Consider the following 15,738-nt stretch of genomic DNA (forward strand, 5'->3'; position numbering starts at 1 on the left):
TCTTTCTATTTGAAGAAATATATAATTTTTGAGTTGCATTGCCTCCTCATAGCCACATAACAAAATAAACCTCTAGACATCTGAATCAATTGATCTGCTTGGGATTGGTGGGAAAGTGTATGCCAAGAACAAAGATTTGGTACGGAGTAATATCAAACTGTTTATTCTGCCCATAATTAGAAAGAGAAACCTTTGTTTTCTGAAATGCTTTCAGATAAATGATAGTAAAAATCTTCATCAGCATGGGCTGCATGCACCCCCCAACCCCTAACCCATACGTTCATCTACAACAGCAGAAGTATATGCATGGAGTTTATCTAAAATATTTGCAGCAGAATTTTGACATGCTCATGAATCCTCCAATTTTCTGCCAAAATGATTCAATTATTCAAACATTAAGAGAAAAACATGCAACCTAAGGGAGAGCCTGAGAAATTTGATAGCCTGACTACTAGAGATGGAGTGCCCTTGGAGGCATCACCTTCTGTGCACAGCCCTGATGAAGTTTAGATCTCCACCAGAGAGACTGACACAGAAAGCTGTGCCCTTGCCATAGCATCAACAGTTTACACTGTCAGAAGAGCCTAGAGAGTCTACAGACCCCCCTGCACACTTTAACTAAAGATTCTCAGCCCATCAGCCTTTTGAGAAACAGAATATCTCCTATCTTCTAAACATCTGAGAGACACAAGCAGGACCTGAGGAGTTGCTTAGGTAACTGACATTTACTTACCTCTGCTGACAATGCTGGTATATCTGGGCGTACGTGGACAGAGTGAACAATGAAAAATGATGTGTAATCAATAAAAGTAAATGTTTGAAAAAAAAGACATATGCATAAATTATATGCAAATACTAGTCATTTTATATAAGGCACTTGAGCATCTGCAGATTATGGTATCCAATTCAAGGAACAACTGTGTGTGTGTGTGTGTGTGTGTGCATGCGTATTTCTAAATATATCTTGGTCGGTGAAGAGCAATTCATAGAGAAATTCATATTCTATAGGAAGTAATTCAAATTTCTGACCATGCCCTTCAAGAGTTTTGATAATTTGAACCGCACCAACTTCTCCAGATTCTACCTTACTTAAATGAGCTCAGGGAGTGTCCTATATGCAACTTAGATTATATTGCTTGCTGATTTATAATTTGCATGAACACAACACTTTCACATCTACAGTGTCATTACTTATATTGTCACCTGTGCTTAGACTTCTTTCCCCTTTACAATATTTAATCATCCTATGCGTCATTCAAGGCCCAACACAAAGATATTTTCTTCCGTGAAATTTTCTGTGACTGTTTAACTTGTTGGTGATTTCTTCTAATGTCTTACTCTTATCACATTTTGTCATGTATTATCCTCATTTCAATCTTTGTTCTATATTACAGAAATAAAATTTTGAGCCAGTTGATTAGGGATAGTTCATTGTTAATGTTTGCATATATTTTTTCAAAGAGTCCTCCATGTAGAAGGATCCAATAAAATATATACTACTTCATTATTTATAGAGGGACTGCATAATCTAGTATTTTTTCATCAATGATATCTAGGGTTGACGACTATTTTCATCATTTACTATCTGTCTTTGGAAAAATTACTTAAATTATGAACCTACTTTCTTGCTTGTAGAATGTCCACTACACCTATATTTCTGAATAATTATGAGAATTAAATGATATTGTAAAATGTCTACCACATGTCTGATATATGCTAGTATATAATATTAGATATTGTTTAAAAATAAAAAATAAAATGAAGCTATAGTTATGCTTGCTATAATAAATAATTATTTAAAAGTAGGCAGAAATGTTGAAGACAGGCTGAATGCAAGTTTGTGTTTCTACAGTTATTATTGTTGTTATTCTATTTCTTTGGGAAAACCAAATCTTGAGATGTCATGGCACTACTCCAGAGCTTTGAATTTTATGAAATTTCTATCCAAAGAAGGCGTTCAACATACTCTTGGAGGATCTTTTCATTAAAGACAAAAAACAAAAACAATTCAAATGAAATTGAAACATTGAAAGACTATTCCATGATAAGTGAGTCTATTGTATCTGCATTTAAAATAAACAGTTAGAAATATAAATTACGGCAGGACAGACATCAAAGGAGTGAAAAGAGTCAGGAAGGGTTCCAAGAATGAGGAGGACAAGTCACAGGGTACAGGAGCCTGTTTTTCAACACTTCTGCCAGTCCAAACAAGGAAAGTGTAAACATCAAATTAAATAGTAACCACTAGAAGCTGGGGGCGGTGGCTCAAGTCTGTAATCCCAGCACTTTGAGAGTCCAAGGCGGACGGATCACCTGAGGTCAAGAGTTCGAGACCAACTGGCCAACATGGTGAAACCCTATCTGTACTAAAAATACAAAAATGTTCTGGGCATGATGGCGGGCAACTGTAATCCCAGCTACTTGGTAGACTGAGGCAGGAGAATCTCTTGAACTCAGGAGGCGGAGTTTGCAGTGAGCCGACATTGCTCCACTGCACTCCAGCCTGGGTGACAGAGTGAGACTACATCTCAAAAATTTTTTTTTAAATATAAAATACTAATGATTACTAGAAAAAGTGAAGAAGTACATGCTTTCAAAAACTCATTATTCTATAAAGGTTGTTGTGCAATCATTTTTAAAAAATAAAACTAATGATTAATTATAAAATAAAGTGGAGTGAATATATGACATGCATATTAAGAAGAGGCATGAACTTTATAGTTCTAGGAGGAGATTTCATGGAAGAAGTGAAAGGAAGTAATTTCTCTAACTAGATTGATAAACAGAGTAGGTAAAGGAATTCTAGGCTGATGTAACCATTCAAGCAAAGGTTAGTAGTTAAAATTTATTCAGCTAACCTACATTTATTAAGCATCTCACAATGTGCTATCAAATAAAAACAATGTAGTCTTAATTTTTTTTCTTATTTTAAAAAACTTTTCTTTTAGGTTCAGCAGTACATGTGGAGGTTTGTTACATAGGTGAACTCATGCCATGGGGGTTTGTTGTACAGATTATTTCATTACCCAGGTATTAGAACCCAATAGTTATCTTTTTTTTTTTTTTTTTTTTTTGAGACGGAGTATTGCCTTGTCGCCCAGGTGGAGTGCAGTGGCGCCATCTCGGCTCACTGCAAGCTCCGACCCCCGAGTTCACGCCATTCTCCTGCCTCAGCCTTCCGAGTAGCTGGGACTACAGGTGCCTGCCACCATGCCCGGCTAATTTTTTTGTATTTTTTTTTTAGTAGAGACAGGGTTTCACCGTGTTACCCAGGATGGTCTCGATCTCCTGACCTCGTGATCCACCTGCCTCAGCCTCTGAAAGTGCTGAGATTACAGGCGTGAGCCACCGCGCCCGGCCCCCAATAGTTATCTCTTCCATTCCTCTCCCTCCTCCCTCCCTTCACCCTCCATTAGACCCAAGTGTCTGTTTTCCCTTCTTTGTGTTCGTGAGTTCTCATCATTTACCTCCTACTTATAAACGAGAGCATGTGATATTTGGTTTTCTGTTCCTGTGTTAGTTTGCTAAGGATAATAGCCTCCAGCTCCATCCAAGTTCCCATAAAAGATATGATCTCATTCTTTTTTATGACCGCATAGTATTCTACGTGTTTTTGTACCACACTTTTCGTTATCTAATCTGTCATAATGTAGTCTTAAGTAAGAAAATAATTTATTCAAAAGCTATTGCAGTAGAAAGAACACTTCAACCATACAATCTTTAAGCATCATAGAGCAAAGGCTTTCTTTTATAGAGAGAAAGGAAACAGGACTATCAAAAACTGGCTGTGGGGAAAAGAGTGAGCGGGTTGTGTGGCCGAACAATTGAACAGCAAATGTATCTACACCATAAGCCAATTAATTAATGGTGTAAAAGCTAATCTCAGAGTGGTTGTTAAGGTGCCGTTCCATATTCCAATACTTAATGCTTATTGAAACCCAAGGTGAGACAGAGTTAACAGGCCTGAGAGAAGGCGAGAAGCTAGACCAAAAAGCTCGACCACTCTGGTCAAATGAAGCTAGCAGTCTTATGTGCAGATTAATCAGTGAAGCACAAGTTTAGCTCATCATTATGAGACAAAGAGTGGGAATTTGGAGTGTCTGTGAGTGCATCATAACAGGTAAATAAGGATGTCATCCATGAATTTTATCTAGCTCGTATGGCAAGGACAGTATTTTGCATTATCGCATTTTTGGAGACAAAAGGTTTGGGGAATTTCTTAACCATTGGTGATTTCTGGAAGCACAGGGCTCAGATACAGTTCAACATTATAAGTACAAAACAGTGTGCTAGTATCAAACAACATTTCTTCAGTCAAAGCATTCAATTTTGTGGTGAAACACATACATAAATAATAAAATATTATAATACTAAAAAAGAGATGGAGAATACAGAAAACCTTGACAGAAGACTAAGGATTGAAGAGACTGACTTGATGTATTTGGAGATTTTGTGCTGTGAAATCAAGTGTTAAGGCTATACAGTGTACAACGGTGTGTGGGAAGTTCTTAAATACTAGGAAGAATTTAAACAAATGATTCCTCAGGGAATTCATTTTAATCTTAGATCTAGTTTATTCACAGGAATTGAAATAGACAAAACACATTTAAATATTTTCAAGAAATTCTCTTTGATAATTAATTAACTGAGCACAGGGTATATAAGAGGAAATAGAGGAAAGCTGAACAAAGGAAAATGAAGGAGACAGATTCAAGCCCCAGGGCAGATGGCCTTGACTTTGACATGGCCGAAGGGGCTACTGATATTTTGAACTGTAAGTTGATCCAGTTAGAATTTTAAGTTAAAAAGTATAATTTGAATTAAATGGATTAGAAAAGCAAAAAAAAAAAATTCATATAATGCTATTATATAAACATTCAAATAGTGAGAACCTGAACTAGGATAGTAAGATTGGGTAGAGTCAAATAAAAATGTTCAAGTAATTAGAATTGGAGAAGAGATGGGATTTGATTGAGCAAATGTTTATCTTTCAGAAATAAAGAAAATAATTAGTTAAATCATGGCCCCAAAATATCCATCTTTAGTGCAATTGGACAAACTTGTCAGTCTTACTGCTGACCAATCTTCCTGCTGAAGTCAACAGAAAAAATTGACAAAATTCAAAATAATAATTCCTTTTAAGGCACTGGAGAACTATCAATGCACAATGTAACAAGTACTCAACTGGCCAATCTCTGAGAAATAAAATATAGAGAAGTTAAAACAGCATTTGGCACTATGTAGTACATTGTTTGCAAATATGCCCGTAACTATTCTCCTTATATCCATATACACTTACTTTATGACTTCGAAGCTTTTCCCATCAAGAAGTGAAGTATATTTACCTGACTCTTGAATCTGGCCTGAACTTGTGACTTGCTTTGTAACTGATACTGTTTGATTGACAGGATGTTATTCTAAATCTCAGCCTAAACCTGAAAAATACTCCCTGACCTCTGCTAATTCTCTTAGATCCCTGACCAACTGGTAGATCATCTGCTCTAGGCTAGTTTGCTGATAAAGCGAGATCCAGTTGCTTTCACTGATAAACTGACAGCAATTCAACCATAGAAGTAGAGTCATTGGCTGATGAACAAAAGATCGCAAATACAAGAATAAGCCCAACCAAGTGAATGGCCCAGCTAAGCTCAGACTAACACACAGAATCATTAAGTAAATAAATGATAATAAAATAGACAAATTATTAAATATTATGTAATTTATTGGCATTGAAATGGGAACAATTAGAATATTTGAGTATTTACGTATCTATTAAAACATTGACTAACTAAATGATTTCCCACAAAGGATTTGCAGGCCATATTATTTTAGTTCTGAATTCTCCTCATTCAGGGAAGAAAGGTTACCAGTCTCACACAAATTCTTTCAGATAATAGAAAAAAAAATACTATCCAATTTGTTTCATGAGATAAGCAAAACTTAGATACCAAGCTTTACAAGAATATGAGAGAGACATTTACAAATGATTTTTTCTATGAAAATAAATGTAAAAATTATAAGCAAAATATTAGGAAACTGAATCTAGCAGAAGTATACATGAAATTATTTTGATAGTGTGAGATTAATTTAATGTAATCATTAATCATACATGTGAGATGGATCAATGCAATGAAGTACATTAATAGTATAAATGAAAAATGTATGTGATCACTTGAACCAATGCATTTGTTAGACAAATTTTTGCTATGCTGATACTACATTACAAATTACTCCAAAGCCTAATGACTTACAAAAACAAGCACTTATTTTTCAAGCTCATGTTGGGAGCTTACTGCAAGTGTTTCTGCTTCAGAGTATGGATCAAATTCAGACCTGTTCTTTTGTTTGTTTGTTTTGTTTTGTTTTGTTTTGTTTTGAGACAGAGTCCCTGTCGCCCAGGCTGGAGTGCAGTGGCGCGATCTCGGCTTACCGCAAGCTCTGCCTCCCGGGTTCACGCCATTCTGCTGCCTCAGCCTCTCCGAGTAGCTGGGACTACAGGCGCCCGCCACCACGTCCGGCTAATTTTTTGTATTTTTAGTAGAGACAGGGTTTCACCGTGGTCTCGATCTCCTGACCTCGTGATCCGTCCGCCTCGGCCTCCCAAAGTGCTGGGATTACAAGCGTGAGCCAGACCTGTTCTCTTTATTTTCTTGCTGAAGAAGCCTGAGTTGAAGCAGTTACCTACGGTTATTTTTTCACATGGCCGATAGCAGGAGAACAAGAAGCTAAGAAAAATAACATAAACGACGTTTAATGTCACTGATAAGCCATGTCCACTAGCGTGCCTTTGGAGTGTCACATGACCAAAGGAATGACACAAGGATTTCTATTCTGCTTATATTTGCAGCATAGTAAATATGGGAAGGGAGAAAGGAATTGTTAGCAAATAATAACACCTGCCATAATGAAGCAAGCAACATTTTATAACATTCAAATTTTATTCATGAATAAATGATTAAGAAACTAGAAAGGGAACATTTTACATCTGATAATGTAAAAGAAAAAGAAGAAGAATATTTACTACAAAAATTCAATAGGAAATACCATATTTGGGGTGAAATATTGAAAGCTCTTTCTCCTACAATCTGGAATAAGACAAAGATGTTTATAGTATCAATTCTGTTGAGCACTGTAGAATAGGTTTTTAATTCTTGATAATAAATTAGGATATAAAAGAAAAACTATCATTCTTGCAGAAAGTATGATTGTGTATATAGAAAATTCAAAAGATTCTAAATGTAAGCGATGCACAAATGTAAGTTATTCACAAAAGGATTGTGCACTGAAAACTACACAATATTATTAAGATAAAATGTTATGATCTCTAAATAAATTGTAGTATATGAAATGTTTATGGAGCAGAAAACTCAACATTTTTAAAATGTCAATATAGTCACCCAAAACCCAAACAAGGTTTTATTCTTGTTGAAATTGACAAACCAATTCTAAAATGTATATGGAAATGCATTTGACCGTGAATAAGTAAGACAATCTTGAAGAAAATAACAAAATTTAAACTTTCAGACTCTTGGGTATCTATATACTTTTATAAAGCTTTAATAAATAAGAAACAGTGACACTAACAAAATGTTAAACAAATATTTCAATTTGATGGATTAAATAATATAGAAACAGACATCTTTTTATTGAAAAAATTTATTTATAAAAAATGGCACTGCAAAATATTGGGATTTAATTATATGTTCCCGTGCAACACAGAAAAATACAATTCCAGGTTGTTTGCAGGTCTAAAATGTGAAAAGTGAAATAAGTAAATTAACTAATTACTTAATACATAGGCTTCCAGAAAATATAGTAAGCCAGCTTACATTTCTTAAACTAGGTCTAAAAAGGACAAATCCTGATATAAATATTAATTTGGTCTATATTTGTATCAGTCTGTTTTCATGCTGCTGATAAAGACATACCTGATACTGGGTAATTTATACAGGAAAAAGGGTTTAGTGAACTTACAGTTCCACTGGATGGGAAGGCCTCACAATCATTGTGTAAGGCAAGGGGGAGCAAGTCACATCTTACATGGATGGCAGCAGGCAAAGAAAGAGATCCATCAGATCTCATGAGACTCATTCACTATCATGAGAACAGCATGGGAAAAACCTGCCCCCATAATCCAACCACATCCCACCAGGTTCCTCCCACAACATGTAGGAATCATGGGAGTTACAATTCAAGATGAGATTTGGGAGGGGACACAGCCAAACCATATCAATATTTATGTTATCAACAACTCTTCATTAAAAGATACCATTAAGAGATTGAAAATTCAGGGCCAGGCACAGTGGTTCATGCTTGTAATCCCAGCACTTTGGGAGACCAAGGCAGGAGGATCATTTGATGTCAGAAGTTCGAGACCAGCCTGGCCAACATGGTGAAACCCATCTCTACTGTAAATACAAAAATTAGCTGGGCGTGGGAGTGCATGCCTGTAATCTCAGCTACTTGGGAGGCTGAGGCAGGAGAATTGCTTGACCTCAGGACGTGGAGGTTGCAGTGAGCCGATATCATGCCACTGCACTACAACCTGGGCAACAGAGTGAGACCTCATATTAAAAAAGAGAGAGAGAGAGAGAGATTCAAAATTCAAGCAGCAGAATAGGAAATTATTTTAATACATTTAATCATAAAAGGGCTCATGTGTGGAATGTATAAATACCTCCCACAAATCAATAACAAGCAATGGGCAAACTAATGGAAAAAGGGCAAAAGTCATGAGTGAGCATTTTATAAAGGATATATAAAAATCACCTTTAGTAACATCCTCCCTTTATGAGTCACCAACCAGGGAAATTCAAATTATAGCTAAAATGAGACGCTATTACACCACTACTAGAGTTACTGAATTAAAAACAAGTACTAATGATACGAGTGTGGATAAGAATATGAAGCAACTGGAATTCTCTACCTCTCCTACCCTGCAACTAATTTGAAAAATTTTTTGGCTGTTATTTGCTAAAGTAGAACATATGCGTGCTTTATGATGCGGCAATTCCATTCTTAGATATATACCCAGCATAAATGTGTTTATATGTTAACCACAAAGCATATGAAATATTCATTGCAGCATTACTCATAATATTCAAAAACTGGAAAAAGTCACAAGTGTCTATCAACACTAGAAAAAATTGCTGTACAGTTATTCACCACTACACTATGCAGTATTAAAAATTAATAAACTGGCTGGACACGGCAGCCCATGCCTATAATCCCAGCACTTTGGGAGGCTGAGGCAGGAGAATTATTTGAAGCCCAGAGTTCAAGACCCTGCTGGGAAACATCATGAGACCCCCATCTCTACAAAAAATTTTAAAAACTTAGCCCTGAGTGTGGTGATGTGTGCCTATAGTTCCAGCTACTCAGGAGGTTGAGGTGGGAGGATGGCTTGTGATCAGGAGTTCGAGGCTGCAGTGAGCTATGATTACACCATTGCACTCCAGCCTGTGTGAGAGAGCAAGACCCTATCTCTGAAAAATGAAAAATAAAAAGTAATAAATAAAAAGTAAACTTTGGGTAAAATATGAAAAATTTTTACAAATTTGATATCATATTAAATGAATCAAACAAATGACATTTGATGTATATGATTTATATGTGTATTAATTTCAAACATAAGCAAATAATTTTAAGTCACAGAAGTCTGAATATTGGTTATATGTTGGGAGGAGGGTAAAGGTAATGAATGGGTGCCGTCAAAGAAAAGCTTCTAAGGTTAGTTTTCTATCTCTTAAATTTCCGAGGTGTTTAGTTTGAATACTTCAAGTGTGTCCTTGGGATTTTTGTTTTTCTACATGAATGCTGTATCTTAATACAGTTTCTATTTGAAGACAATGGACTAAGAAAGATAGTATCACTTGAAAATTACAAATATGGTACTCAGTGATGAAGCATAACTTTTTATTTTAAAGTCAAAGACAAGCCAGGGGTCATGGCTCACATCTATAATCCCAGCATTTTGGGAGGTTGAGGAGGGCAGATCGATTGAGCTCAGGAGTTAGAGATCAGCCTGGGTAACATGGCAAAACCCCATCTCTACTAAGAATAGAAAAAAAATAGCCGGTGGTAGTGGCGTGTGTCTATCATCCCAGCTAACTGGGAGGCTGAGGTGGGAGGATGGTTTGAGCCAAGAAGCAGAGGTTGCAGTGAGCCGAGATCATGCCACTGTACTCCAGCCTGGGTGGCAGAGACAGACCCTGTCTCAAAAAATCAATCAATCAATTAATTAAATGAAGTCAAGGACAAGACAGAAGGTATTCTATCACCTCCTCTATTCGACATGTTTTGAATGTCTTAGGCAACTTGATTAGTAAACAAAAAGAAATAAAATTATAGCTATTAGAAAAAGATATGACTGGTAAATTCAAAGAAGTTATTGCTACCACTTTAAAAAGTCAACAGAATAAACTAGATAACTATGACAACTAATAAAGATGTTCAATGAGGTATCTGGAAACAAAATCAACTTACAGACAGTAACTTTAAACATGACAAGCAATATCTATTTAGACAATTAAATGGAGAAACCCATCCACAATAGTAGCAATAAGTCTAATAAAAAATGAGTAAATGTAAAGAATTCCCATATTATAAAAACATACTGGCATAATAAATGAGAGTATATTTCTGGATGGAAAGATGTGTGATTGTTATCTATTTCCCTAAATATAATTATAATGCAAATGCAATTTCAATTAAATTCCCTGCAGGAATTTACAGAAAATTGACATGCTTATTCTAAAATTCATTCAGAAGAAACAAAAGAGAACATTTGCCAATGAAACTGTGAACAAAAACAATAGGGGGGATGAATCTGAGAAGTATCAAAATGTTGTACACAGTTTTAATAATTAAATCATGATATGTCATGAAGACAGCAAATGAATCTGAATACAGAATTTAAAAACATTTAGAAAAAATAATTTGTTACATCAGAAAGTGCCATATTAAAATCAGCAGGGGAAGTATTGTATCCAATCGTGTTAGGACAACTGGCTATCCATATTTAAGTTATAGTCCCCCTTCCTACTATACATATATATTTGTATATATGTTTATATGTAGATTCAAAAATCAATTGGGTAGTTTAGTAAAAATTAAAAATGGATACATTTTTATAAGTGTACATAAACTTTTAAATAACATGGGTTGGAGAAACCTAAGAATAGTCCAGATGCCATAAAGAAAAAGGATTTATCTAAATAAATTATTTAAAAGAAATTGGAGAGGGGTAAATGTAAATACCAATAAGAGGTATGAAAAAAAATCCATATAATGACAATGAATTAAAAGCCATAGTGGACAAGAATCTTCCAAATAAAGTAGGTAAATGTAATAGGTTGAAATATGTGCCCCCAAATTTATGTGTTGAAATCCTTATCTCTAGTACATTAGATGTAACTTCATTTGGAGATAGTTTTTGCAGAGGTAATAAAGTTAAAATAAGGTCTTTAGGGCAGACTCTAAACCAATATGACTAGTGTTCTTATGTAAAGGGGGAATTTAGACACAGAGATACACCGGGAAGGAAGATGCTGTGAAGAGACATAAGGAGAAGACAGCCATTTGCAAGCTGATGAGAGAGGCCTAAGACAGATCCTTCTCTTACAGCCCTCACAGGAAACAGCCCTACCAACAACTTGATTTTGGATTTCTAGCATCCAGAATTGTGAGACGAAATATCTATTGTTTGAGCTACCCAGTCGTAGTTACTTTGTTATGGAAGCCCTAGAAAACTAATAAGTAACTAACTCAAAATTTAAATGGGCAAAAGATATAAACAGATAATTCACAGAGGAAGAAATACAAGTGGTAATATTATGAAAATGTAATCAATCTCTAATAAAGTAAATACAAATTACATCAGAAAGAGGGTATCATTTTTCACTCATGCCATTAGCAAATTTTCTTTTAAGAAGACGGGAGATAAGACAATGTCTGGTTTAGGTGAAGGTGTGAAGAACATCAGAATATACTAAGAAAATTATAGGCTAGAATAGCTGATAGGCAATTTACCAGCACATATTGAAACTAACACAAAATATCTCATGTACCCCATAAATACATGTACCTACTAAATACCCACAAAAATTAAAAATTCAAAAAAATAAGTGCAAGGTATGGGCACTGAAGCCAGACCTCCCACCCTGCTCCCCCCCCCCACAAAAAAAATTAACATGTTGACTTTTAGTGAAATATTTACACTTTTAGAAACTTATATCACAGAAGTACTCTGGGAATTCTTTTGTGCCCACATATATACACTTTATTAATTTTTAAGAGAGAAAGAAAAAATTGGAAACACCATAAATTATCAGTGGTAAAAATATATTCAAGTACAACCAAAATGGATAGTAATATATAGACATGGAAAGTGCTCTAAGACATATGAAGCCAGTTACAGAACCTGAGTGTAGGAGGGTAATATTTACTTTTCATGTAAGCAAGAGAAAATTATTAGAAGATGAACATACACTCATTTGTAAATGGAAGAAAACCCAATAAAATGTTAGCCAATACTTTCCTTATGGTTACTTCTGCAGTGTAATTTGATTTCCTCTTACATAAGGAACTTAAATGTTTGAATCTAAAATAGTATTGTTAATTAACAATTCTGCCAACATTTTCCTGATAATTTGTGTCCTCTTCATGGTTCTCAATGTATTTACCAGAAAATAGAGAGATTTAAATTGGTTCTGTTTTCCTCATAATATTATTTGAAAATCAAATATGAAGATGAAATGAAATGATGTTATATATTATAAAATGGAAGTGTTATTTATAATTTAATTAAAAGTAAATATAGTAAATAAAGTCAACATTTATTTGCGTAATAGAGAAGAAAGAAGTAATATACAGTAAGTTCTTGAAGGACGCAGTGAACATTTAACTGATAAACTCATAGCCAAATCAGTATATTCTTTCAAAATTGTGGTTAAGATATTAGGCTTTGGAGACTGACTGATACACCACTTTCTTAATAGCATGTCCTTAGAAGTTATTTACTACTCCTGTGACTTAATTTCCGTGCCTATAAAATAGGTACGGATGTGTTATGCACGTCATTTCATTTACTCTTCAGAACAAATTCATGAGAAAAGCACTATTATTAGCCCTATGTATAATATGACAGCATATATATTAACCTGTCAATACATATAATCTACTATTATGAATTATGGTCACTTAAGATGATTTTGGAGATGTGTTTATTGTTCAGGAGAAACAAATTGGGGCATAAAGTAAGGTTAAAAAATTGGAAGAAAATAAAAACATGCCTTGCTGTTTATTTAACTTTGCCAGTGAGACTGAATGGAAATTTGGGGCATTAATAATTGTCTGATTACTGGTTGATTACTGTTCATCAGTGAAATTCACAAGGCCAGCGAGAATATTGTGGTTCTTAGCAATGGGCCATTCCGATTTCCTTTTAATGAGAAGAATGTGAAGAGTGCTAGAGACCTATATTTAGCAAATGAGAAAAAGAAAAGAATTGTAATAGAAGTCTATTCTAGATGAGATGAACGTATTAATCATCACTAAGGCCATTAGGAGATCTAGTTCCTTTATATTTCTGCAGAATGACTATAAATTCATCATATTTCTTAGTAATCGAAATTATATATGTATATATTTTCAATTAATTACCTATCATGGGTTCAATGCTTTACACAAATTACCCTATTTAACACATGAAAATGTGGGTAAGTTAACTGTTCCATTTTACAGATTCTCAACTAAAGCTGAGAGAATTTGAGCCGTTTTCCCACAATTTTACAATTGAACTTGTCGACCCATCTTTCACTAAAAACACTGTTCTTCCTGACTTCCCTCTCAGTGAAGGGCTGTGTCCAAAAATTGCCTAAGCCAGCAACCTGGCATCATTAGTAAATAGCTCCCTTCCACCCTTATTCCACAACATGCAGTAAAAGAATTAAACACACACACACACACACACACACACACACACACAGTTACACATACAGATACAGTATACTATTAATTCCATTTTGTATGTTTTGCTGAAATCAATCCAAGTTTCCCTGCCTCCCCTGCTTCTGCTCTAGTTAGGCCAGCATAATCTTTTGTCTGGACTATTGCAATGGTAACTTTCTTAACAGTCACCTGTTTTCCTGTTTTTTTCCCTCCTCCCATTCACTCCTGAATTTTCAGCCAGGGAAAATTTTCCAAAACATAAATCTGATCTTGTCATTTACTGCCTAAAACATCTCATTTACTTTCATTTGTTCTCAAAATAATGCCCAAATTCCTAATCATCACTTAACAGTCTTCTGAAATGAGTAGTCATTTCACATTTCAGCAGCAAATCTCCTGCTCCCCAGTTAGAACTCCAAACCTTCTGATATTTATTCACTTTTTGAAAAATTCAACATTTATTTTCTTTAGTGTCTGTATGAGTCCGTTTCACGCTGCTGATAAAGGCATACCCAAGACTGGGTAATTTATAAAGAAAAAGAGGTTTAGTGGATTCCGCGTGGCTGGGGAGGCCTCCCAATCATGGAAGAAGATGAAAGGCATGTCTTACATGCAGCAGGGAAGACATAGATAGATGTCTATGTCTGTGTCATAGATATCTGGAGCATAGCTAGTCCTCACTGGGAAATGAAACTTTTGTGACAAAATGGGGTTTTCAATTTTCCCCTTTTATATGAAATCATGACAACAAAACCATCTTAGTAATTGAGGTTTTAACTTCTCTAGATTTCACTGAAACTGTGAGTGTTAGTGATTATGACTGATGCCAAGTGGAACCATTTGGGGGGCTCTCATGCCTGTTCTTTCTGTGTTAGACAGGACTATGAAGAGCTAGAAAAGCAGCTGAAAGAAGTATTTAAGGAGCGAAGCACCATTCTTCGTCAGCTGACAAAGACATCAAGAGAACTTGATGGAATTAAAGTCAATCTTCAGGTGAGATGAAAACTCATTTTCCGAGCAGTAAAAGTGGAGCAGTCATCTGATTTTCTGAGTGGATTGACATGCATTTTTAAATAGTTTTTGATGTGTTTCTGGGCTTGACCATGGTAGTTATTAATATGTGCCTTAAACAGAAATGTCATTTGAAATACAGTCTGGGAATCTGTGTTTAACAAATACAGAAATGGGAAAATTGTGTTCTTGGCAGAGCCATCAATTCCTCAAGCTTCTAAGATCAGTTTGACCCCTGTGTTTTTCGTATTATAAAATGACAAAGTAATTATGATCAAGAGTTAAATAAATATAGGAATGACTCCTAGAAGAGAATTTTAAATTCCCCACGGGATAATTCTTAAGATTCTTTAATAAACCACATTACTGAAATAGGTAAATGCCTTTAAAAGGCAAGTGGCATCTGTAAAAAACATCTTAACATACTGAGATCTTTAAAAAATTCTGCATAGGGTAAAAATAGTTTCATAAATATTTGATAATATATTGCAATATTTGACATAAACATTGTATTTATTATCTCCTATATGCTAAAAGCTTTGTATGTATTACATGGTTTAATTCTTGTAATGTATCTATGAGGTAGATCCTATTGTGACATCCCTTGTTACACATGAGAGATAATGTTTAGGAAAGATATGTTATTTTTGAATGTTACAAAAGAAGCCAGAGTTTACATGTAGACAGTCTGGCTCCAGACACTATTAGTTACTGAACTGAACCATGTTTTTAAACCATGTGGAGTCGCTTCTGTCCACACTCTTCTCCTTAGCTTTC

General features: G+C 35.0%; 1 protein-coding gene across 6 annotated transcripts in view; it reads left to right on the forward strand.

Moving 5' to 3' along the window:
- LUZP2 (leucine zipper protein 2) overlaps positions 1-15,738 on the forward strand; it is a 589,723-nt gene that overhangs the window by 224,310 nt on the left and 349,675 nt on the right. For 4 of the 6 annotated variants that reach the window (XM_055094247.2, XM_034932301.3, XM_034932302.3 and 1 more), the window contains exon 2: positions 14,830-14,943. In XM_055094247.2, the coding sequence (XP_054950222.2) occupies positions 14,830-14,943 (114 nt within the window). Of the gene's footprint in view, positions 1-14,825; positions 14,944-15,738 lie in introns of all 6 variants that reach the window. The other 2 variants (XM_057299126.2, XM_003830445.6) reach the window with 1 other exon arrangement.

This window comes from Pan paniscus, chromosome 9 (assembly GCF_029289425.2).
Source record: "Pan paniscus chromosome 9, NHGRI_mPanPan1-v2.0_pri, whole genome shotgun sequence".
NCBI lineage: Eukaryota > Metazoa > Chordata > Mammalia > Primates > Hominidae > Pan > Pan paniscus.